The sequence below is a fragment of the Coregonus clupeaformis genome, chromosome 20 (genome assembly GCF_020615455.1).
Source record: "Coregonus clupeaformis isolate EN_2021a chromosome 20, ASM2061545v1, whole genome shotgun sequence".
In the NCBI taxonomy this organism is placed as follows: Eukaryota; Metazoa; Chordata; class Actinopteri; order Salmoniformes; family Salmonidae; genus Coregonus; species Coregonus clupeaformis.
In genome coordinates, this window is record NC_059211.1 from 32,421,145 (window position 1) to 32,446,707 (window position 25,563).

Sequence of the window (25,563 nt, forward strand, 5' to 3'; positions counted from 1 at the left end):
TTTCATACCTAGAGGAAGCGGGTGATGTGTGAAGTTGATAGTGTGTATTTGGAACAGAGGATGAGTTTGGAGCAGATGATGTGTGTGTGTGGTGTGTGTGTGTGTTACCTGTAGAAAGCGTATGAGGTAGCAGAGCACCAGTTTGTTGATGTGAGGAAGGCCCATCACAACATTGACTGCAGCCTCAGGGTCATCATAGTGAGTGATACATTCCTCATAGAACTCATGAGGAATCAACGGCTCCTCCAACTCCCTGTACCACAACTTCAACAGAGAGGCTGGTTGGGGAGTGGGGGCGGACAAGGGAACAGGGGAACAGGGGAGGGAAGGAAGGAAGAGGAGAGGGGGGAGAGAGAGAGGGGGAAAAAGGGTAGAATTGGAAAAGAGAGAGACAGTGAGAAATAGTAATTTTTTGCCTCTACAGTGTTAGTCAATTTATTTTTTGGCTCTAGCTATCTGTAGCCCGTCATTGTAAATAAGAATTTGTTCTTAACTGACTTGCCTAGTTAAATAAAGGTTAAATAAAAATAATTCCCCCCAAAAAATCTGTACAGCGTTAAGTCAATTTTTTACAATTTCAATGACAGTCCAATCAAGAGACAGAAACAGTTGACCGGTCAGACACACAGCCCCCCTCTACAAGCCCTCTACCATCCTGGCCAGCATGCCCTGACACTAATGCCTTAATCACACACAGAACAGACCAGAAGAACACCATCACACATCTCTATGTGTGTGTGTGTGCTCATCCATATCTGTGTTGGTAATAGAGTTGTGACTGACGATGACCTCTGCAAGCTCTGCCAACCTCCACACAGGATTGCTCCTTCTTTCCTGCTATGAAATCAATTTTATTGTTGTTTAAAAAAAATTGCAGTAGGGGGGAATGTGTGTAGTGTGTGTGTGTGTGGAGGGGGGCATCCCAATCATGTTGACCTGCTGATGCAGCTCCTAGCATGCTTTGGTGTTGGGGCCATTAATATTCAGAGAGAATTAGAGCACTGCAGAGGGCCTGGGGCTAGGAGAGGGTGGGAGAGAAGAGGGAGGGCCTGGGGCTAGGGGAGGGTGGGAGAGAAGGGGGAGGGCCTGGGGCTAGGGGAGAGTGGGAGAGAAGGGGGAGGGCCTGGGGCTAGGAGAGGGTGGGAGAGAAGAGGGAGGGCCTGGGGCTAGGGGAGGGTGGGAGAGAAGGGGGAGGGCCTGGGGCTAGGGGAGGGTGGGAGAGAAGGGGAGAGCCTGGGGCTAGGGGAGAGTGGGAGAAGACCTGGGGCTAGGGGAGGGTGGGAGAGAAGGGGGAGGGCCTGGGGCTAGGGGGAGAGTGGGAGAGAAGGGGGAGGGCCTGGGGCTAGGGGAGGGTGGGAGAGAAGGGGGAGGGCCTGGGGCTAGGGGAGGGTGGGAGAGAAGGGGGAGGGCCTGGGGCTAGGAGAGGGCGGGAGAGAAGAGGGAGGGCCTGGGGCAAGGGGAGGGTGGGAGAGAAGGGGGAGGGCCTGGGGCTAGGGGAGGTGGGAGAGAAGGGGGAGAGCCTGGGGCTAGGGGGAGAGTGGGAGAAGGCCTGGGGCTAGGGGAGGGTGGGAGAGAAGGGGGAGGGCCTGGGGCTAGGGGAGAGTGGGAGAGAAGGGGGGAGGGCCTGGGGCTAGGGAGGGTGGGAGAGAAGGGGAGAGCCTGGGGCTAGGGGAGAGTGGGAGAAGGCCTGGGGCTAGGGGAGTGTGGGAGAGAAGGGGGAGGGCCTGGGGCTAGGGGAGGGTGGGAGAGAAGGGGGAGGGCCTGGGGCTAGGGGAGGGTGGGAGAGAAGGGGAGAGCCTGGGGCTAGGGGGAGAGTGGGAGAAGGCCTGGGGCTAGGGGAGGGTGGGAGAGAAGGGGGAGGGCCTGGGGCTAGGGGAGGGTGGGAGAGAAGGGGGAGGGCCTGGGGCTAGGGGAGAGTGGGAGAAGGCCTGGGGCTAGGGGAGGGTGGGAGAAGGGGGAGGGCCCGGGGCTAGGGGAGGGTGGGAGAAGGGGGGGGGGCTGGGGCTAGGGGAGAGTGGGAGAAGGGAGAGGGCCTGGGGCTAGGGGAGGGTGGGAGAAAGGGGAGGGAGCATATACAGTGGGTTGGTGGATCATGTGTTACCTGGGATGTGTGAGTACGGCAGTGGAGGCTGGTGAGGGGAGGACGGTTCATAATAATGAATGGAATGGAGTGAATGGAATGGTATCAAACACATGGAAACCAGGTGTTTGATGTGTTTGAGAACATTCCATTTATTCCATTCCAGACATTACTATGCACCCGTCCTCCCCATTTAAAGTGCCACCAGTCACCACTGGTGTACGGTGTGTGTATTACCTGGGATGTGTGGGTCCTCCAGGTCCGTGGGGATCTTCCATTGGTCCACCTGCAGCTTGAGAGCATTGACCTCATCTATGTCACCTGGAACCCTGTGAGGTCAGGGGTCAGAGACACATTAGACTCCTCCTTCATTCCTCACAGCATATCTATCCCTTTACCAATCCCTTTATCTCATTCATTTATCTCTCTTCCTCTGTCTGGTCTCCATTGAGTAGCAGGACCTTCACTGACAGGCATGTCTAATACTACTAACTCCTCCCTCCCTCCCTCCCTCCCTCCCTCCCTAGTGTTATAGTGAGTGAGAGGTAGGTACTGACCTGAAGATGCCCTCGGTTTGGTCTCCATTAAGACCCAGGACCTCCTCAGAGAGGCGTGTCTGGACCCAGGGCAGCTGGCTGTCGGGGTAACGCTCCTTCTGCAGTGACATCACTTCCTCCAGGGAAGAGCCAAACATGGAGGGGCTGAAGATGGCGTTCCTGGCATGTTTGATCTCCTCCAGACACGGCTTCTGCAACCCCTGGATTACAACACAGACAGATGCATCAATCAATCGATCAATTAATCAATCAATCAAATGTATTTTATAAAGCCCTTTTACTTCAGCAGTTGTCACAAAATGCTTTAAAGTTATCCAGCCTAAACACCAAAGAGCATGCAATGCAGAGGCAGAAGCAGAGTGGCCTGGAAAAGTTCCCTAGAAGGAAGAAACGTAGAGAGGAACCAGGTTCAGAGAGGTGGCCCATCCTCTTCTGGCTGTGCCGGCTAGAGATTTAGAGTACATATGGGGTTTTCTATAAACTAGGGTACCAGTGAGGATTTCCTACGCTGGACAACTTGTTCCAGCTGTTGATAAGTCATTGATAATAATCTGCCAATTTATTTCATGTCATTACATTAAGATATAAGGGGGAACATAGCTATATTCAATACAATTCACGAGTTGATTTAAAACCTATGTTTAACCCTTTATCATGGTTGGTGTCTTGACAGATTTGTCCAAAATCGTGTGACATCAAACATTACTTTTCTGTCCTTGCATTTATGGCAGTGTAAGTTGTCGTTATATCATATATTAAGCATTAATCAGTTACATGGAACAAAAATATAAAAATGCAACATGCAACAGTTTCAAAGATTTTACTGAGTTACAGTTCATATAAGAAAATCTGTAAATTGAAATAAATTCATTAGGCCCTAATCTATGCATTTCACATGACTGGGAATACAGACATTCCTCTGTTGGTCACAGGTACCTTTAAAAATAGAGTTAGGGGCGTGGATCAGAAAACCAGTCAATATCTGGTGTGACCACCATTTGCCTCATGCAGTGCGACTGTCACGATCGTCTGAAGGAGCGGACCAATACGCAGCGCGTGGAGTGAACATGATGACTTTATTTATTAAAGCAACCACGAAAAAACAACAAACAAATGACGAAGTGAAGTCCACAGTCGCAATGACTGAAACATGGAACAAAAACCCACAAACAAACAGTGAAACACAACAGTATAAATATGGCTCCCAATCAGAGATAACGAGCCGACAGCTGACACTCGTTACCTCCGATTGGGAGTCAATGACCAAACATAGAAACAAACAACCTAGACTAACCAACATAGAAATACACCCAAGTCCCAACAAAACAACATACACTCTAGCTCACATACACAAGTCCTAGAGCCAGAGTGTCACAGTACCCCCCCCTAAAGGTGCGAACTCCGGGCGCACCAGCCCACAGTCTAGGGGAGGGTCTGGGTGGGCGTCTGTCTATGGTGGCGGCTCAGGCACTGGTCGTGGTCCCCACCCCACCATAGTCACTACCCGCTTGTGTAACCTCCTCCACATGACCACCCCCCCAACTAAACCCCACAGGATTAAGGGGCAGCCCTGGACTAAGAGGCATCACCGGACTCAGGGGCAGCACCGACTAAGGGGCAGCACCGGGCTAAGGGGCAGCACCGGGCTAAGGGGCAGCACCGGACTAAGGGGCAGCACCGGGCTAAGGGGCAGCACCGGACTAAGGGGCAGCACCGACTAAGGGGCAGCACCGGACTAAGGGGCAGCACCGGCTAAGGGGCAGCACCGGGCTAAGGAGCAGCACCGGCTAAGGGGCAGTACCGGACTAAGGGGCAGCTCCGACTGAATGGCGGATCCTGGCTGGCTGGCTCTGGCGGATCCTGGCTGGCTGGCGGATCCGGGCTGGACGGCTCTGGCGGATCCGGGCTGGCTGGCTCTGGCGGATCCTGGCTGGCTGGCGGATCCGGGCTGGACGGCTCTGGCGGATCCGGCCTGGACGGCTCTGGCGGATCCTGGCTGAACGGCTCTGGCGGATCCTGGCTGGACGGCTCTGGCGGATCCTGGCTGGACGGCTCTGACGGATCCTGGCTGGACGGCTCTGGCGGATCCTGGCTGGACGGCTCTGGCGGATCCTGGCTGGACGGCTCTGGCGGATCCTGGCTGGACGGCTCTGGCGGATCCTGGCTGGACGGCTCTGGCGGATCCTGGCTGGACGGCTCTGGCGGATCCTGGCTGAACGGCTCTGGCTGCTCATGGCTGGCTGACGGATCTGGCTGCTCATGGCTGGCTGACGGATCTGGCTGCTCATGGCTGGCTGACGGTGCAGGCTGAGCGGCTGGCGGTGGAGGCGGACCCCAGCCTCGGAGAGTGGTCATCACCTCCCGCAGGACGGTTCCCATCTGCAGGAGCTGCTCTTGCTGGACCCGAACCTGGGCTTCCAGTCTTGTACGGGCTGCGTCGGCTCCTGCTGATTCCATCGCTGGTGTATGATTCTGTCTGGCACGGAAGGCTCTAGCGGCTCCTGTCTGGCGGAAGGCTCTAGCGGCCCGGTCTGGCGTAGCACACCGTGGACCTGGTGCTTGGAGTAGGAACAGGCCGGTCCGTACCGGGAACACACACCACTGGCCTCAACCGAGGATCAGGAACGGGCCGGACCGGACTGGCAACACACATCAGTCCTTCACGCCGTGCCACAAACACTTCCCTCCCTCTACTCGCCAATGGCTCCCGTACTCTGTTAGCCTTCTCTCCTTTTCTCCCTGTGGCAGCCTCCTGCTGCCCAGCCGCCCAAGCCATGTGCCCCCCCCCAAAATTTTTTTGGGGTTGCCTCTCGTCCTTCCAACGATGGCCCTGCTGACGCCGTTGCTCCTCTCTCGCCAGGGCCTTGATTCTCCCCCAAGGTCCCTTGCCCCCGAGCATGTCCTCCCAGGACCACGATTTGCCCACCTGGGCCATCGCCAGCCTCTCGATCTCCTTGCCAGGCGCCTCCTCCCATGTCCAGCTGTCTTGCTCCTGGACACGCTGCTTGGTCCTTCGATGGTGGGTTTTTCTGTCACGATCGTCTGAAGGAGCGGACCAATACGCAGCGCGTGGAGTGAACATGATGACTTTATTTATTAAAGCAACCACGAAAAAACAACAAACAAATGACGAAGTGAAGTCCACAGTCGCAATGACTGAAACATGGAACAAAAACCCACAAACAAACAGTGAAACACAACAGTATAAATATGGCTCCCAATCAGAGATAACGAGCCGACAGCTGACACTCGTTACCTCCGATTGGGAGTCAATGACCAAACATAGAAACAAACAACCTAGACTAACCAACATAGAAATACACCCAAGTCCCAACAAAACAACATACACTCTAGCTCACATACACAAGTCCTAGAGCCAGAGTGTCACAGCGACACATCTCCTTCGCATAGAGTTGATTGTGGCCTGTGGAATGTTGTCCCACTCCTCTTCAATGGCTGTGCGAAGTAGCTGGATATTGGCGGAAACTGGAACATGCAGTCGTACACGTCGATCCAGAGCATCCCAAACATGCTCAATGGGTAATATGTCTGGTGAGTATGCAGGCCATGAAGAACTGGGACATTTTCAGCTTCCAGGAATTGTATACAGATCCTTGCGACATAGGGACGTGCATTATCATGCTGAAACATAAGGTGATGGCGGCGGATGAATGGCACGACAATGGTCCTCAGGATCTCGTCACGGTGTCTCTGTGAATTCAAATTGCCATTGATAAAATGCAATTGCGTTCGTTGTCCATAGCTTATGCCTGCCCATACCACACCCCCACCGCCACCATGGGGCACTCTGTTCACAACGTTGACATCAGCAAACCGCTCGCCCACACAACGCCATACACGCTACGCTGTCTGCCATCTGGCCGGTACAGCTGAAACCGGGATTCATCCATGAAGAGCACACTTCTCCAGCGTGCCAGTGACCATTAATGGTAAGCATATGCCCACTGAAGTCGGTTACAACGCTGGACTTCAGTCAGGTCAAGATCCTGGTGAGGACGACGAGCACGCAGATGAGCTTCCCTGAGACGGTTTCTGACAGTTTGTGTAGAAATTATTCGGTTGTCCAAACCCACAGTTTCATCAGCTGTCCGGGTGGCTGGTCTCAGACCATCCCGCAGGTGAAGAAGCCGGATGTGGGAGGTCCTGGGCTGGCATGGTTACACGTGGTCTGTGGTTGTGAGGCCGGTTGGATGTACTGCCAAATTCTCTAAAACGATGTTGGAGGCGGCTTATGGTATAGAAATGAACATTAAATTATCTGGCAACAGCTCTGGTGGACATTCCTGCAGTCAGCATGCTAATTACACGCTCCCTCAAAACTTGAGACATCTGTAGCATTGTGTTGATTGACAAAACTGCACACTTTTGAGTGGCTTTTTATTGTCCCCAGCACAAGGTGCACCTGTGTAATGATCATGCTATTTAATCAGCTTCTTGATATGCCACACCTGTTAGGTGGATGGATGATCTTGGCAAAAGAGAAATGCCCACTAACAGGGATGTTCAGTGTAAATTAGTCATTGAACTTGAACCTGTAAGAATCCTGGATCTAGCTGTCAGACAGTTTTTTGTATAGAGATCTCAGAAATGCAGTGTAAATAAGTAACGTTTTGTGTCTCCTTATGTTATGGGGTGAAAACTGTTTTCATGGGCACATAAATCCAAAATAATGTATGCATTGCAATCCAAAATAATGTATGCATTGCATAATCAAATGCTTCTCACCAAAAGAGTCACCTTACCTTGATACTTAAAACCTAAATCGATACTGTCATTAATGTGGTTCTTAAATAATTACGTATAATACTTGTTGGATGCCATTTGGTGTCCAGCTGATTAGTTACGCTGTTATATTTTGACACATCATCATCTGATCCAGCAAGGAATTTTCCGAATGATGAAGTGATAAACAGCTGTTGTGATAACACATGCGATGCAACAACAGCCCAAGTGCTGGAAAGAAAGTGTTCGCCAGGAATGTCCATAATATTTTGGTGTTTCATTCCTTAAGCCGGTGATGACAGTTGTGCCTGGATCCACGTTGGATCTAATATCCCTAGCGAATTGACGTTCATCATCTGTTGCGGTAAAACCATGTGCGGTAATTATGAGGAAGACAACATCTAATGTTGGCTTCAACCTGGCTTTAAATACAAATTGTTCCATTAAAACCTGGTTTTTGGTCACTTTCACATGATAAAAAACAGCAATGGTGAGATTCAAAAGGTGAGATTAATGCTACCACTATTCATGGTTTTATTATGTGTCCTTGCGTCGGCCACAAAGGCTACAGAAGAATCACTATGCATGCATCTAATCTATTTAGTCAGGCCATGTCCACATTATTCTCACATATTTAATAATTTGAATATCAATGCATTGGCAAAGCATAAAAAAATGCATTATTCTTAAAGTGGTAAAGGCCTACTTTTCTGACACTTTATGCATGCTTTTGTGTGTGTGTGTGTGTGTTTGGGGGGGGGGGGTCTAAAATTAGGCCCTATATGTACAATTATATAAATTATACAATTGTATAACATTGAGTCCATGAAAATTACAATTAAGTGCTTGAAAAACTTCCCAATGTCTGTATGAACCCTGCTTAAAGATGTATAGTCCTAGGAGTATGTTGTTGTATAGGTGGAGTTATGGGACCATTTGCATATATTCACTTTTATTCCTCTAAGTACACATGTGGTACTGCATTAAAATCTTTTTTATTTTTGTTTCAAACCATTTTGAAGTTTTGATCCCAATGTCACACGTTGGCCCCATTATTTATAGAAAGACCCATATGGCCATTAAGGTAATGTATGTATTGTTTTATACTGTATGTAAGGAATAATCAACGGCGGGCTGTGCAGTTCTGCCATAATATAACACTACGGCTCCCGAGGCATAGCCCAAAGTCACACATTACACACTGTATTTAGCAACTGCGCATTCACTGAAAAATAATGGTATGACCTTCATAAATTAATCTAAATTAATTATTGAGCAACTGAAAATAAGTATGAAGGGAGTGGGAAGGGGGAAAGGGAAGAGAGAGAGAGAGAGAGAGAGAGCGGGATAGCAAGAGAGAGTTCAGTGGGTTTGCTCTTCCTTCACAAGGGCAGAATCAGTCCTATTAATCCCCCCGGTAGAGGCTCTGCTCTGGGGTTAATACCAGTCAAACACTGTGCCTCAGGCTACTGGCTACATTCAGGGTGTGTGAGTGAGTACACCAAGTGACAAACTGTCTCTATTACCACCCTGCAGAGATGCTGGCACATGCTACATGCCTCACACACGCTATGCCAACTACCAGTGCCCGCTATCATAAGCTGACATCGCCACGGGTGATAGGAGACAGGAGCGCACACACACACACACACAAACAATTCATTACACTACCCACCACTATCAATCCATCCTTTCGCTCTCTTCCTCTCTTTCATTCCCTGTCTATTTGGCTTCCTCCCTCTCCATCCCAATCAATTCCTCTCCACTGCTCCTTTGCTCTGTTCCTCCCTCTATCCCTTGGTCTCGCTCTCCATCTGTCTCTCCTCTCTCCCTCCTCTGCCCTTTCCTTCAGTTCAGCTCTCTGTCTGTTCCTGCCTCTATAGATAGTGTAGACAGCAGATTACCGCCTCACAGGCCCCCTCCTGTGGTTGGAAAGAGAACAGCACCATTCCATGACAAGATGTAGAATTATTGCTCCATGGTCACATTGGGGCCTGTTCGAGAGGATGTAATGTTACCGAACATTCAAATTGAAATATATTGTGATATATAACTGATATCATTATCTGTCAGATAGAATAAGGAATCCTGTCAGTTCTATTTCTATCTGCAATATTCAAAATATTTCACATTAACTGAGCTAGATGTAGCCCACTGGGCACAAACTGGTTAAATCAACGTTGTTTCAACGTAATTTGTCAACGTATTGTGATGTGGAATCTACATGGAAAATACATTGAATATGAAAAAAGTCATCAGCTTAAACTATTGTTTTGAGGGTAAAATTTCAATCACAGGATTATGTCATCATGGTAACCAATTTTCAACATAGAAAAACCTTACATAAAATATGTTGAATTTGTACATTTGAAACAATGTCAGATCTTCAACTTAATATCCACTATAAGAAAAAAACTATAGGCTGAGCAGCACCTCCTACTGGAGAGTTTAGCTATCTGTGTAACGCCAAGGTAGTGGGTTCGATCCCCGGGACCACCCATACACAAAAATGTATGCTTTGGATAAAAGCGTCTGCTAAATGGCATATTATTATTATTATATACTGCTATCCCTTCGGTCTCCCATCCATGGTTTTAACCAAGCCCAGCTTTAGATATTTGTCACTGACTATTACCAATGTGCTATCCTGAGAATGACTGTGGAGAAATCTCCACTTAATGCATTCTCTGTTGCTATCAAAGTCATTCCAAAGAGTAGGTTCAACAGAGCAAATGAAATGTAACCATACTTTATCAATCATATATCATCAATGATACTATTTAGGCCTATACAGAATTTGGGAAGTCATCAACAGCTATTGTTTAAATTCAGCCCAACGATTCAACTAAAAATAGACAATACATATAGGCCAAGGGTTTCAAGCGTTGGTTGATTTCAAATGGAATCTACAAGTTAATAATAAATATGTTGGATTCACGTCTCCATCTCAACCAAAAATAAAAGTTAAAGAATATGATTAAATCAAATAAAACTGTATTTAAAGTGCATTTAAAGTTTGATTTAATTTGATATATTCCTATTCTTTAACTTAGATTTTTGGTTTAAATGGAGATGTGAATCCAACATACAAATTATAATTTTTTTGACAAACTGGAATTAAAGCCAGACTCAGTGGCACAGATGTAGCGATCCAAGCATAAGATACATCTCCTTCAAATGTTGATATTTGGTTGTGTTGATCAACCAAACACAATTCAATATTACTTTTGTAAGACAGTAAATAGAATAATATTAAGGCTATTTTACAAACTAATGTAACAGTATTTATTCATCCTTAAAATGAGTAACACATCCATGGCCACATTTTGAGGTTACTGTAACAATAAATATCTTCTTATGTAGTCATAGAAAGCGTGCATGTTCAGAGTCGCAGGCCTGTGGAAATCTTCACAATTGCTAAAATAATCTCAAATGGTATTGATCACTTGCACCAGGTACATTAATGTTATCTCAACTAGCTGCAAGCCAAGTCATTTGGTTGTTGTGTAAATAAACAAAGTATCTGACAACACATTCCAATTTGAACTTTGGTGTGCTTTTAAATGGTGTAAAGAGCAGTGATAACACATTTAACTAAACTAAAAATCAGACATTGATTTTCCATTGGAATTGGGTTGTGCTTTTAGATGGTTGAAAGCATAGTGATAACACATTGGGAATTCAACAAGCTTTTGGCTGTCTTTTTGAGTGGGTGAAAATAGGTTGGTATCTCATTGATCAACGTATCTACCAAATATTACCCATTCTACACGTTGAAATGACGTGGTGTGCCCAGTGGGAGGCTAGTAGTCTGGATTACACATGAATATTAGATTGTCTAGACCAGGTGTTGAAGCACCTTTGGCAGTGATTACAACATCAAGTCTTATTGTGTATGACGCTACAAGCCTGGCACACCTGTATTTGGGGAGTTTCTCACATTCTTCTTTGCAGATCCTCTCAAGCTCTGTCAGGTTGGATGAGGAGCGTTGCTGCACAGCTATTTTCAGGTCTCTCCAGAGATGTTAGATCGGGTTCAAGTCCGGGCTCTGCCTGGGCCACTCAAGAACATTCAGAGACTTGTCCCGAAGCCACTCCTGCGTTGACTTGGCTGTGTGCTTAGGGTTGTTGTCCTGTTGGAAGGTGAACCTTCGCCCCAGTCTGAGGTCCTGAGCGCTCTGGAGCAGGTTTTCATCAAGGATCTCTCTGTATTTGCTCCATTCATCTTTCCCTCGATCCTGACTAGTCTCCCAGTCCCTGCCGCTGAAAAACATCCCCAGAGCATGATGCTGCCACCACCACGCTTCACCGTAGGGATGGTGCCAGGTTTCCTCCAGACGTTGACGCTTGGCATTCAGGCCAAAGAGTTCAATCTTGGTTTCAGCAGACCAGAGAATCTAGTTTCTCATGGTCTGAGAGTCCTTTAGGTGCCTTTTGGCAAACTTCAAGCGGGCTGTCGTGTGCCTTTAACTGAGGAGTGGCTTCCGTCTGGCCACTCTACCATAAAGGCCTAATTGGTGGACTGCTGCAGAGATGGTTGTTCTTCTGGAAGGTTGTCCCATCTCCACAGAGAAACTCTGGAGCTCTGTCAAAGCGACCATCAGATTCTTGGTCCCCCCCTCCCCAAGGCCCTTCTCCCCCGATTGCTCCGTTTGGCCGGGCGGCAAGCTCTAGGAAGAGTCTTGGTGGTTCCAAAGTTCTTCCATTTAAGAATGATGGAGGCCACTGTGTTCTTGTTGAGCTTCAATGCTGCAGACACTTTTTGGTACCCTTGCCCAGATCTGTGCCTCGACACAATCCTGTCTCTGAGCTATACCGACAATTCCTTCAACCTCATGGCTTGGTTTCTGCTCTGACATGCACTGTCAACTATGGGGCCTTATATAGACAGGTGTGTGCCTTTCTAAATCATGTCCAATCAACTGAATTTACCACAGGTGGACTCCAATCAAGTTGTAGAAACATCTCAGAAAACACTGCTACTCCTACTGCTCTTTCCTCATCTGACCATGTGTTCTCGCATACCCCGAGAGCATCTGGTCAGCGCGGCGGTGGCACAGGAATCCTCATCTCTCCCAAGTGGACATTCTCTATTTTTCCCCTGACACATCTGTCTGTCTCCTCATTTGAATTCCATGCTGTCACAGTCACTAGCCCATTCAAGCTTAACATCCTTGTCATTTATTGCCCTCCAGGTTCCCTTGGAGAGTTCATCAATGAGCTTGACGCCTTGATAAATTCCTTTCCTGAGGATGGCTCACCCCTCACAGTTCTGGGTGACTTTAACCTCCCTACGTCTGCCTTTGACTCATTTCTCTCTGCCTCCTTCTTTCCACTCCTTTCCTCTTTTGACCTCACCCTCTCACCGTCCCCCCCTACTCACAAGGCAGGCAATACGCTGGACCTCATCTTTACTAGATGCTGTTCTTCTACTAATCTCACTGCAACTCCCCTCCAAGTCTCCGACCACTACTTTGTATCCTTTTCTCTCTCACTCTCCTCCAACACTACTCACTCTGCCTCTACTCAGATGGTAATGTGCCGTCGCAACCTTCGTTCTCTCTCTCCCGCTTCTCTCTCCTCTTCCATCCTATCATCTCTTCCCTCTGCTAAATCCTTCTCCCTCCGATCTCCTGATTCTGCCTCCTCAACCCTCCTCTCCTCCCTTTCTGCATCTTTTGACACTCTATGTCCCCTATCCTCCCAGCGTGGCTTGACGACTCATTGCGAGCTCACAGAAGAGGGCTCCGGGCAGCCGAACGGAAATGGAGGAAAACTAGACTCCCTGCGGACCTGTCATCTTTTCACTCCCTCCTCTCTACATTCTCTTCCTCTGTTTCCGCTGCTAAAGCCACTTTCTACCACTCGAAATTTCAAGCCTCTGCCTCTAACCCTAGGAAGCTCTTTGCCACCTTCTCCTACCTGCTGAATACTCCTCCTCCTCCCCCTCCCTCCCCCCTCTCTGTGGATGAGTTCATCAACCATTTTGAAAAGAAGGTTGACGACATCCGATCCTAATTTATTAAGTCAAATTACACCGCTGGTCCTGCTCACACTTCCCTACCGTATGCTTTGACTTCTTTCTCCCCTCTCTCTCCAGATGAAATCTTGCGACTTGTGACGGCCGGCCGCCCAACAACCTGCCCGTTTGACCCTATCCCCTCCTCTCTTCTCCAGACCATTTCCGGAGACCTTCTCCCTTACCTCACCTCACTTATCAACTCATCTTTGACCGCTGGCCATGTCCCTTCCGTCTTCAAGAGAGCGAGAGTTGCACCCCTCCTTAAAAAACCTACACTCGATCCCTCCGATGTCAACAACTACAGACCAGTATCCCTTCTTGCTTTTCTCTCCAAAACTCTTGAGCGTGCCGTCTCTATCCAACTCTCCTGATATCTCTCTCAGAATGACCTTCTTGATCCAAACCAGTCAGGTTTCAAGACTGGTCATTCAACTGAGACTGTTCTTCTCTGTGTCACGGAGGCTCTCCGCACTGCTAAAGCTAACTCTCTCTCCTCTGCTCTTATACTTCTAGACCTATTTGCTGCCTTTGATACTGTGAACCATCAGATCCTCCTCTCCACCCTCTCCGAGTTGGGCATCTCCGGCGCTGCTCACTCTTGGATTGCGTCCTACCTGACAGGTCGCTCCTACCAGGTGGCGTGGCGAGAATCTGTCTCCGCACCACGTGCTCTCACCACTGGTGTCCCCCAGGGCTCAGTTCTAGGCCCTCTCCTATTCTCTCTATACACCAAGTCACTTGGCTCTGTCATATCCTCACATGGTTTCTCCTATCATTGCTACGCAGACGACACACAATTAATTTTCTCCTTTCCCCCTTCTGATAACCAGGTGGCGAATCGCATCTCTGCATGTCTGGCAGACATATCAGTGTGGATGTCGGATCACCACCTCAAGCTGAACCTCGGCAAGACAGAGCTGCTCTTCCTCCCAGGGAAGGACTGCCCGCTCCATGATCTCGCCATCACGGTTGACAACTCCATTGTGTCCTCCTCCCAGAGTGCAAAGAACCTTGGCGTGACCCTGGACAACACCCTGTCGTTCTCCGCTAACATCAAAGCGGTGACCCGATCCTGCAGGTTCATGCTCTACAACATTCGCAGAGTACGACCCTACCTTTCACAGAAAGCGGCACAGGTCCTAATCCAGGCACTTGTCATCTCCCTTCTGGATAACTGCAACTCGCTGTTGGCTGGGCTCCCTGCCTGTGCCATTAAACCCCTACAACTTATCCAGAACGCTGCAGCCCGTCTGGTGTTCAACCTTCCCAAGTTCTCTCATGTCACCCTGCTCCTCCGCACACTCCACTTGCTTCCAGTTGAGGCTCGCATCTACTACAAGACCATGGTGCTTGCCTACGGAGCTGTGAGGGGAACGGCACCTCCTTACCTTCAGGCTCTGATCAGACCCTACACCCAAACGAGGGCACTACGTTCATCCCCCTCTGGCCTGCTAGCTCCCCTACCTCTACAGAAGCACAGTTCCCGCTCAGCCCAGTCAAAGCTATTCACTGCTCTGGCACCCCAATAGTGGAACAAGCTCCCCCACGACGCCAGGACAGCGGAGTCACTGACCACCTTCCGGAGACACTTGAAACCCTACCTCTTTAAGGAATACCTGGAATAGTATAAAGTAATCCTTCTTCCCCCACCCCCAAAAAAATAAAAATAAAATAAAAATGTGGTTGTCCCACTGGCTATCGTAAGTTGAATGAACCAATTTGTAAGTCGCTCTGGATAAGAGCGTCTGCTAAATGACGTAAATGTAAATGTAATGATCAATAGAAACAGGATGCACCTGAGCTCAATTTCGAGTCCCATAGCAAAGGGTCTGAATACTAATGTAAATAAGGTATTTTTGTTTTTTATTTTTAACAACTTAGCATAAAAAACAGTTATTTAATCAATTTTAGAATAAGGCTGTAACATAACAAAATGTGGAAAAAGTCAAGGGGTCTGAATACTTTCCGAATGCAATGTTTATTATTATGTATTTGTTCTTTTTTTTTTGGAGGGGGGGACCCGCAGTCTTTATTGACCCTGTTCTAGGTCAGGATCCGGCCCGCGGTCCGCCAGTTGAGTATGGGGGGTCTAGACCCTACTCTGATGTTCTAGGTCAGGATCCGGCCCGCGGTCCGCCAGTTGAGTATGGGGGGTCTAGACCCTACTCTGATGTTCTAGGTCAGGATCCGGCCCGCGGTCCGCCAGTTGAGTATGGGGGGTCTAGACCCTACTCTGATGTTCTAGGTCAGGATCCGGCCCGCGGTCCGCCAGTTGAGTATGGGGGGTCTAGACCCTACTCTGATGTTCTAGCAACATTCCCTGCAATGCTGCTGGCTCTGAGGCTACACACCCATGGTGTAGTGTTTAGTACACAGATAGGCATAGAGAGGTGGACATAGAGAGAGTTACTAGGACATAGAGAGAGTTACTAGGACATAGAGAGAGTTACTAGGGCAAAGAGAGAGTTACTAGGGCAAAGAGAGATTACTAGGGCATTCAAAAGGTCAGATGTCAGAAGGTCAGAGTAGAGATCAGCACTGGACACCAACCACTGGGCAAAGACTTGTTGAATCAACGTTGATTCCATGTCATTTCAACCCCAAAATTGTATGTGATGTCGTTGAATCATCGTGGAAAACTGATTGGATTCGAAAAAAGTCCTCAACGTAAGGGAATTGTGTCTTTTTTTCACTCAACCTTTAACCTAAATTCAATGACATGGTGACATTTTTTGTTGATTTAGACGTTGAACTGATGTCTGTGCCCAGTGGGCAGTATAGAGAGGCCGTTCTATTACAACCCATGTAAACCAGTGGAGTGGCCTGATAATGACTGGTACTGGTCTAAAACCGACAGCTAACTGGCTAGTATCGACCGGAACTGGTTTAGTGAGTCAGTTAGTCAGATAGTGTTTTTTAGGTCAGGATAGATGAACAACGGAATGGAATGTCTCCCTGGAGGTTGTTTCCATGACACCCAGCCTTCCCTCCTCACCCTCCCAGCCTTACCCCCCCTCTCTCGCACACACGCACGCACCAACACACACACCCCCTCCGTCTGGGAGCCTGGCAAACAGAGGCAGACTGTAGAGTTGTGATCTGGTATAAAAACACTCATGGATACATTTGCCTGAAGGGCCCCTTTAATTGGTGGACTGGTTAAGAAGCATGTGAGCATGTGTGTGTGCTTGTGCATTTGTGTGTGTGTGTGCGAGCGTGTGGGCGGATACGTGTGTGTGTGCCGAGTTGTCCCAGCAGTCTCAGCAGGAGTCCTGCTCCAGACATTTACATTCATAATACACTGCATTATGTACACCGCTTGCTGAAACAATAACTAAATTAAGACAAATACACACACATACACACACACACAGCTAGAGGGAGATGATTCAAATGAGGGGCTAAATGGAAACACAGGAAGTCCTTTGTCACACAAACAGAAAAATACTAAATCAAAGGATAAATAATGAGACTAACTGGAGTTTAGCTTATCCTCTCATTCACCTATTATTATTTGACCCTGCTGGTCATCTATGAACGTTTGAACATCTTGAAGAACAATTTGGCCTTCATGGCCATGTACTCTTATAATCGCCACCCGGCACAGCCAGAAGAGGACTGGCCACCCCTCAGAGCCTGGTTCCTCTCTAGGTTTCTTCCTAGGTTTCTGCCTTTCTAGGGAGTTTTTCCTAGCCACGTGCTTCTACATCTGCATTGCTTGCTGTTTGGGGTTTTAGGCTGGGTTTCTGAATAGCACTTTGTGACAACTGCTGATGTATAAAGGGCTTTATAAATACATTTGATTGATCTACTTATTAATTTCCTATTCAGAAAATAAGAGCCTAAAGTAATACAAGTCAATGGTGACATACCGTTGAATGTGTGTGTAGTGTGTGTGTGTGTGTGTGTGTGTGTGTGTAGTGTGTGTGTGTGAGTGTGTAGTGTGTGTAGTGTGTGTGTGTGTGTGTGTGTGTGTATGTAGCATGGCATTATGCCCCATATTCCCATCCCTGGGAGCATTCCGATATGGAATTCTTAATCAGATGGCGGTGGGGTACGCCGTATTAGCAGGGTGTGTATAGTGTGATGTTACAGGAGTGGGTCGCAGTTCTGGAGCGACCCACTAGGTCTCATCCTCCGACAACCATAGGCAGCTTCTCACTCACAGTCGGGACTAATTATCTGCCTATTGGTTTCACCTGTGGCTATCTGATTCACCTGTGGATTTATGGCCTTACTTCCCTGTGTTCCCTTGCTCAGTTTTCTCTGCTAGTTCCTTTATGTCAAGCAGTACGTATATCAGTGTATGATCACAAGACGGTAGTACAGGTACTCGAGAAGTGTTCTCCCTGTGTCTTTGTGGTTTTCTGTAAGAGTTAGTATTTCATATTGTTTGCTGTCAGCCTGTTTTTTGGAGACCCATGTGCTCCTCATTTGATTTTGTGAATAGTCCGTTGTTTTGTATCCTGGCTTTTGGGACCACCAGTAAAGATCCTTGTTTCCCCATCTCTGCCTACTGCCTACTGTCTATCCTGCACCGCACCTGGGTCACACCTCACACTAACCCTTACAGTGTGTGTGTGTGTTGGTATGTGTGTGTGTGTGTGGCGTGCGTGAGGAGGGGTGTTAATTAAGTGGCGTGTGTTGTTGCCATGGGGATGGTTAGTAGTTAGCTACATAGACCTCGTTACTCCCTATGGTTACTGTTCTCTCAGCCAATTAACAGCTAGCTAACTAACCCTGCGCTAACTACGCTACGACTAACGGGGGAGGAAGATGAGCACATAGCCCCGCCAGGTACAGACACAACGGACAGACAGACATCCAAAGATTAGAAAGAAGAGAAAAAAACAGGGAATAATTCTTATGAAGGATGGTGGGTTTTGGGTCAGGTTACAGAGGAAACAGAGCACAGACCTTCTTAGCTCCGGTCAGAGCAGCCTTCTGCAGTTTACGGTAACAGTATTTGGCATAGCCGCTGATCGCCACTCCTGGAAGGAATAACACACACACACAGAGGTTAGTCTTCAGATCATACAGTAATGGGTTGTAATTACTGAAGAGAAGTGGACTCAAAACAAAGGTACAGGAAGGAAACAGAAAGAATACACACACACACACACACACACACACACACACACACACACACACACACACACACACACACACACACACGTGTATGGGTGGCACACAGCAGAGTGATGCTGCTGACACTCAATAGTTCATTACTGGAGGGTAACACTGGTCTAATTCTGGAAAGTTTTTGCGGATATTACTGTAGTATTTACCATACTGTTTTTTGTTTTATTTTCTTTGACATAGAAGTGGGGTCTTTGTGCTTGAGGAAACCTAATGGGCAAATACTAAGAGCACATGCTCCTTAACCTGTAGGTAGGACTGGAGTCTGAACAGATACAGTGGGGAGAACAAGTATTTGATACACTGCCGATTTTGCAGGTTTTCCTACTTATAAACCATGTAGAGGTCTGCAATTTTTTAAAATAGGTACACTTCAACTGTGAGAGACGGAATCTAAAACAAAAATCCAGAAAATCACATTGTATGATTTTTAAGTAATTAATTTGCATGACATAAGTATTTGATACATCAGAAAAGCAGTACTTAATATTTGGTACAGAAACCTTTGTTTGCAATTACAGAGATCATACGTTTCCTGTAGGTCTTGACCAGGTTTGCACACACTGCAGCAGGGATTTTGGCCCACTCCTCCATACAGACCTTCTCCAGATCCTTCAGGTTTCGGGGCTGTCGCTGGGCAATACAGACTTTCAGCTCCCTCCAAAGATTTTCTATTGGGTTCAGGTCTGGAGACTGGCTAGGCCACTCCAGGACCTTGAGATGCTTCTTACAGAGCCACTCCTTAGTTGCCCTGGCTGTGTGTTTCGGGTCATTGTCATGCTGGAAGACCCAGCCACGACCCATCTTCAATGCTCTTACTGAGGGAAGGAGGTTGTTGGCCAAGATCTCGCGATACATGGCCCCATCCATCCTCCCCTCAATACGGTGCAGTCGTCCTGTCCCCTTTGCAGAAAAGCATCCCCAAAGAATGATGTTTCCACCTCCATGCTTCACGGTTGGGATGGTGTTCTTGGGGTTGTACTCATCCTTCTTCTTCCTCCAAACACGGCGAGTGGAGTTTAGACCAAAAAGCTATATTTTTGTCTCATCAGACCACATGACCTTCTCCCATTCCTCCTCTGGATCATCCAGATGGTCATTGGCAAACTTCAGACGGGCCTGGACATGCGCTAGCTTGAGCAGGGGGACCTTGCATGCGCTGCAGGATTTTAATCCATGACGGCGTAGTGTGTTACTAATGGTTTTCTTTGAGACTGTGGTCCCAGCTCTCTTCAGGTCATTGACCAGGTCCTGCCGTGTAGTTCTGGGCTGATCCCTCACCTTCCTCATGATCATTGATGCCCCACGAGGTGAGATCTTGCATGGAGCCCCAGACCGAAGGTGATTGACCGTCATCTTCAACTTCTTCCATTTTCTAATAATTGCGCCAACAGTTGTTGCCTTCTCACCAAGCTGCTTGCCTATTGTCCTGTAGCCCATCCCAGCCTTGTGCAGGTCTACAATTGTATCCCTGATGTCCTTACACAGCTCTCTGGTCTTGGCCATTGTGGAGAGGTTGGAGTCTGTTTGATTGAGTGTGTGGACAGGTGTCTTTTATACAGGTAACGAGTTCAAACAGGTGCAGTTAATACAGGTAATGAGTGGAGAACAGGAGGGCTTCTTAAAGAAAAACGAACAGGTCTGTGAGAGCTGGAATTCTTACTGGTTGGTAGGTGATCAAATACTTATGTCATGCAATAAAATGCAAATTAATTACTTAAAAATCATACAATGTGATTTTCTGGATTTTTGTTTTAGATTCCGTCTCTCACAGTTGAAGTGTACCTATGATAAAAATTACAGACCTCTACATGCTTTGTAAGTAGGAAAACCTGCAAAATCGGCAGTGTATCAAATACTTGTTCTCCCCACTGTAGTTCAGAGCTTCTGCTCTTTTCTATAACCTGTAGGGAACACAATATATGGTCTATACTTGGCATGTAGGTTTCTCACTCATGGGTGGCACAAATATGGATATGGAAGACGGGAATGGGTGGAGTATATGCAAATTAAATATTGCAGTATTACTACAGTACAAATGGTAGTATATACTATACTTATTACTGTAGTGTTTTTGCAGACATTACTGTAGTATTTAATATAGTATTCTACAGTATACAACACAATTCTATAGTAAGCACTACACATGATCGAGGGATACTACTGTGTGCATTATAGTATTCTACAGTATACTACAAAATAAAATAGTAAGCACTACACCATTGAGGGATACTACAGTGAGTAGTATAGAATTCTCCAGTATACTACAACATTCTGAAGTAAGCAGTACATGATCAATGGATACTACAGTGTGGAGTATAGTATTCTCCAGTATACTACCAAATTCTATAGTAAGTACTACACATGATCGAGGGATTCTACAGAGTGTAGTATAGTATTCTACAGTATACTACATTTTACTACAGTTTACTACAGAAGACCATATAATTATAAACTAGGTACTATAGTATTCTATAGTAAACTGTAGTATTTTGAAGCTTTAAGAGAAGGATGAGAGGAAGAAAGATGAAGGCAGATACATATATGAAGAGCTTCAATTGAAGTCACAAAGAGAGAGGGGTAGCGACAGAGGAAGAGAGGGGGAGAGACAGAGGAAGAGAGGGGTAGCGACAGAGGAAGAGAGGGGTAGCGACAGAGGAAGAGAGGGGGAGAGACAGAGGAAGAGAGGGGGAGAGACAGAGGAAGAGAGGGGGAGAGACAGAGAAAGAGAGGGGGAGAGACAGAGGAAGAGAGGGGGAGAGAAAGAGGAAGAGAGGGGTAGCGACAGAGGAAGAGAGGGGGAGAGACAGAGGAAGAGAGGGGGAGAGACAGAGGAAGAGAGGGGGAGAGACAGAGGAAGAAAGGGGGAGAGACAGAGGAAGAGAGGGGTAGCGACAGAGGAAGAGAGGGGTAGCGACAGAGGAAGAGAGTGGGAGAGACAGAGAGGAAGAGAAGGGGAGAGACAGAGAGGAAGAGAGTGGGAGAGACAGAGAGGAAGAGAGGGGGAGAGACAGAGAGGAAGAGAGGGGGGAGACAGAGAGGAAGAGAGGGGGAGAGACAGAGGAAGAGAGGGGGAGAGACAGAGGAAGATAGGGGGAGAGACAGAGGAAGAGAGGGGGAGAGAAAGAGGAAGAGAGGGGGAGAGACAGAGGAAGAGAGGGGTAGCGACAGAGGAAGAGAGGGGTAGCGACAGAGGAAGAGAGGGGGAGAGACAGAGGAAGAAAGGGGGAGAGACAGAGGAAAAGAGGGGGAGAGACAGAGGAAGAGAGGGGGAGAGACAGAGGAAGAGAGGGGGAGAGAAAGAGGAAGAGAGGGGTAGCGACAGAGGAAGAGAGGGGGAGAGACAGAGGAAGAGAGGGGGAGAGACAGAGGAAGAGAGGGGGAGAGACAGAGGAAGAGAGGGGGAGAGACAGAGGAAGAGAGGGGGAGAGACAGAGGAAGAGAGGGGGAGAGACAGAGGAAGAGAGGGGGAGAGAGAGGAGAGAAGGTATATACTGCAAACCGTTCAGTAACTGTCTAATGGGTAGAACTAATGGGTAGAACTAGAGAGAGAATTCAACTGTGGTATGCTGAGGTGAAAGGCTCCAATAACAACCCAATCTGTGGCCAGTCAGCCAAACACACATCACACACACACACACACACACACACACACACACACACACACACACACACACACACACACACACACACACACACACACACACACACACACACACACACACACACACACACAGAGCCTAGCAGTTTAGGGAGACGCAAATTCTCTAGATAACAGGACTGAGGATGCAGATAACTGACAGTGTGGGAAGTCTAAAGGGGAAAACAGACCCCAACTGACAGCTTGGGAAGTCTAAAGGGGAAATCAGACCCTAACTGACAGCTTGGGAAGTCTAAAGGGGAAATCAGACCCTAACTGACAGTTTGGGAAGCCTAAAGGGGAAAACAGACCATAACTGACAGCTTGGGAAGTCTAAAGGGGAAAACAGACCCTAACTGACAGCTTGGGAAGCCTAAAGGGGAAAACAGACCCTAACTGACAGCTTGGGAAGCCTAAAGGGGAAAACAGACCCTAACTGACAGCTTGGGAAGTCTAAAGGGGAAAACAGACCATAACTGACAGCTTGGGAAGTCTAAAGGGGAAAACAGACCATAACTGACAGCTTGGGAAGTCTAAAGGGGAAAACAGACCCTAACTGACAGTTTGGGAAGCCTAAAGGGGAAAACAGACCATAACTGACAGCTTGGGGAGTCTAAAGGGGAAAACAGACCATAACTGACAGCTTGGGAAGTCTAAAGGGGAAAACAGACCCTAACTGACAGTTTGGGAAGCCTAAAGGGGAAAACAGACCATAACTGACAGCTTGGGAAGTCTAAAGGGGAAAACAGACCATAACTGACAGCTTGGGAAGTCTAAAGGGGAAAACAGACCATAACTGACAGCTTGGGAAGTCTAAAGGGGAAATCAGACCCTAACTGACAGCGTGGGAAGTCTAAAGGGGAAATCAGACCCTAACTGACAGTTTGGGAAGCCTAAAGGGGAAAACAGACCATAACTGACAGCTTGGGAAGTCTAAAGGGGAAAACAGACCCTAACTGACAGCTTGGGAAGCCTAAAGGGGAAAACAGACCCTAACTGACAGCTTGGGAAGTCTAAAGGGGAAATCAGACCCTAACTGACAGTTTGGGAAGCCTAAAGGGGAAAACAGACCATAACTGACAGCTTGGGAAGTCTAAAGGGGAAAACAGACCCTAACTGACAGTTTGGGAAGTCTAAAGGGGAAAACAGACCATAACTGATAGTTTGGGAAGTCTAAAGGAGAAAACAGACCCTAACTGACAGCTTGGGAAGTCTAAAGGGGAAAACAGACCCTAACTGACAGTTTGGGAAGTCTAAAGGGGAAAACAGACCATAACTGATAGTTTGGGAAGCCTAAAGGGGAAAACAGACCATAACTGACAGCTTGGGAAGTCTAAAGGGGAAAACAGACCCTAACTGACAGCTTGGGAAGTCTAAAGGGGAAAACAGACCATAACTGATAGTTTGGGAAGTCTAAAGGAGAAAACAGACCCTAACTGACAGCTTGCAAAGACTAAAGGGGAAAACAGACCCTAACTGACAGCTTGGGAAGTCTGAAGGGGAAAACAGACCATAACTGACAGCTTGGGAAGTCTGAAGGGGAAAACAGACCATAACTGACAGCTTGGGAAGTCTAAAGGGGAAAACAGACCATAACTGACAGCTTGGGAAGCCTAAAGGGGAAATCAGACCCTAACTGACAGTTTGGGAAGTCTAAAGGGGAAATCAGACCCTAACTGACAGTTTGGGAAGCCTAAAGGGGAAAACAGACCATAACTGACAGCTTGGGAAGTCTAAAGGGGAAAACAGACCCTAACTGACAGCTTGGGAAGCCTAAAGGGGAAAACAGACCCTAACTGACAGCTTGGGAAGTCTAAAGGGGAAATCAGACCCTAACTGACAGTTTGGGAAGCCTAAAGGGGAAAACAGACCATAACTGACAGCTTGGGGAGTCTAAAGGGGAAAACAGACCCTAACTGACAGCTTGGGAAGCCTAAAGGGGAAAACAGACCCTAACTGACAGCTTGGGAAGTCTAAAGGGGAAAACAGACCATAACTGACAGCTTGGGAAGTCTAAAGGGGAAAACAGACCATAACTGATAGTTTGGGAAGTCTAAAGGAAAAAACAGACCCTAACTGACAGCTTGCAAAGACTAAAGGGGAAAACAGACCCTAACTGACAGCTTGGGAAGTCTGAAGGGGAAAACAGACCATAACTGACAGCTTGGGAAGTCTGAAGGGGAAAACAGACCATAACTGACAGCTTGGGAAGTCTGAAGGGGAAAACAGACCATAACTGACAGCTTGGGAAGTCTAAAGGGGAAAACAGACCATAACTGACAGCTTGGGAAGTCTAAAGGGGAAAACAGACCCTAACTGACAGTTTGGGAAGTCTAAAGGGAAAAACAGACTGCGCATATGAAAGGTAATTAGCAGCGGGTGGCCATCCTGTATCTGACCACCGAAAATCGGCATGATTTTCTATTCATTTCCTGATGATTCTACAGGTTAAATCGCCAACATCGTGGATGCCCAGCTGGTGATCTACTATGAATGGCCAAAGGTTGGGTTGGTCTGTCTGCGCCATTACAAGGCATAGCCACAGCCAGCCAGCCACTACACACATCAAACACTATTTCTCATCCCACCTTTAGTATCGTTGAGGGGGTCCATGTGTCTGTAGATGTATCCCTCCAGGTATGAGTGGAAGCGTGGAGTTGGGGGGAAGAAGGCCAGACACACAGCCATGAGCTCCCAGCCCCTCTCCAGACTATCATAGCGGAAGTTTTCTGTGAGAAGTAGTGGATGGGGTTAGAGTTCATTTGACTTCAGGTTGACTGCGCAACAAGCCTGTGTCTAATTAATTAATCGCTTTGTTAATTACATGTACAGTAGTTTACACACTGTTAGTGTTATACAGTGTGTGTGTTCAGGTGTAAAGCTGACCGTGTGAGTGTGTGTGTGTGCGTGCGCACCTGTAGTCTGACGACACAGCTGAATGTAGAGCTCATCACGAAGACCCTGGCTGCTCCAACCACGCACTGCCACCTGGGGAGAAAAGAGAGGGAAAGGACAGAGTGAAGGAAGAGAAGGAAGAGAAAAGAATTATTAAAAGTCACATATGTTTCCATGATGTGCAGAATTAATAAACTGAAGGTAAATTGAAGCTTAAAAGACATAAATGCATAAAATAACAGAGTGAAAAAGGAGAGAAGTGAGAGATTCAAAGAGAGACATGAACAAGTAGATAGAAGGAGAGAAAGGAGAGAGGGGTAATAAAAGGGTCTATGCAGACCTCCAGGGCGATGTTCAGGAGGCCAGTCTTGGCGCGAAAGAGAGAGAGAAAGACAGAGAGGAAATGAGGGGGGATTATTAAGTCATGTTTATTTCCTTGATGCACAAAATCAGAAACTGAAGATATATTGAAGCTTAAAGCACATAA

The 25,563-nt window shown here is 47.5% G+C and overlaps 1 protein-coding gene across 1 annotated transcript in view; it reads right to left on the reverse strand.

Annotated features, from left to right (window-relative positions):
* The window catches only part of LOC121533891 (rho GTPase-activating protein 39-like), a 155,363-nt gene that overhangs the window by 6,250 nt on the left and 123,550 nt on the right, over nucleotides 1-25,563 (reverse strand). The window contains exons 8-13 of the mRNA XM_045205461.1: nucleotides 25,097-25,169; nucleotides 24,770-24,910; nucleotides 18,320-18,393; nucleotides 2,638-2,837; nucleotides 2,318-2,409; nucleotides 109-278 (exon numbers count right to left, since the gene is read on the reverse strand). Coding sequence (XP_045061396.1) covers nucleotides 109-278; nucleotides 2,318-2,409; nucleotides 2,638-2,837; nucleotides 18,320-18,393; nucleotides 24,770-24,910; nucleotides 25,097-25,169 — 750 coding nt within the window. The remainder of the gene's footprint in view (nucleotides 1-108; nucleotides 279-2,317; nucleotides 2,410-2,637; nucleotides 2,838-18,319; nucleotides 18,394-24,769; nucleotides 24,911-25,096; nucleotides 25,170-25,563) is intronic.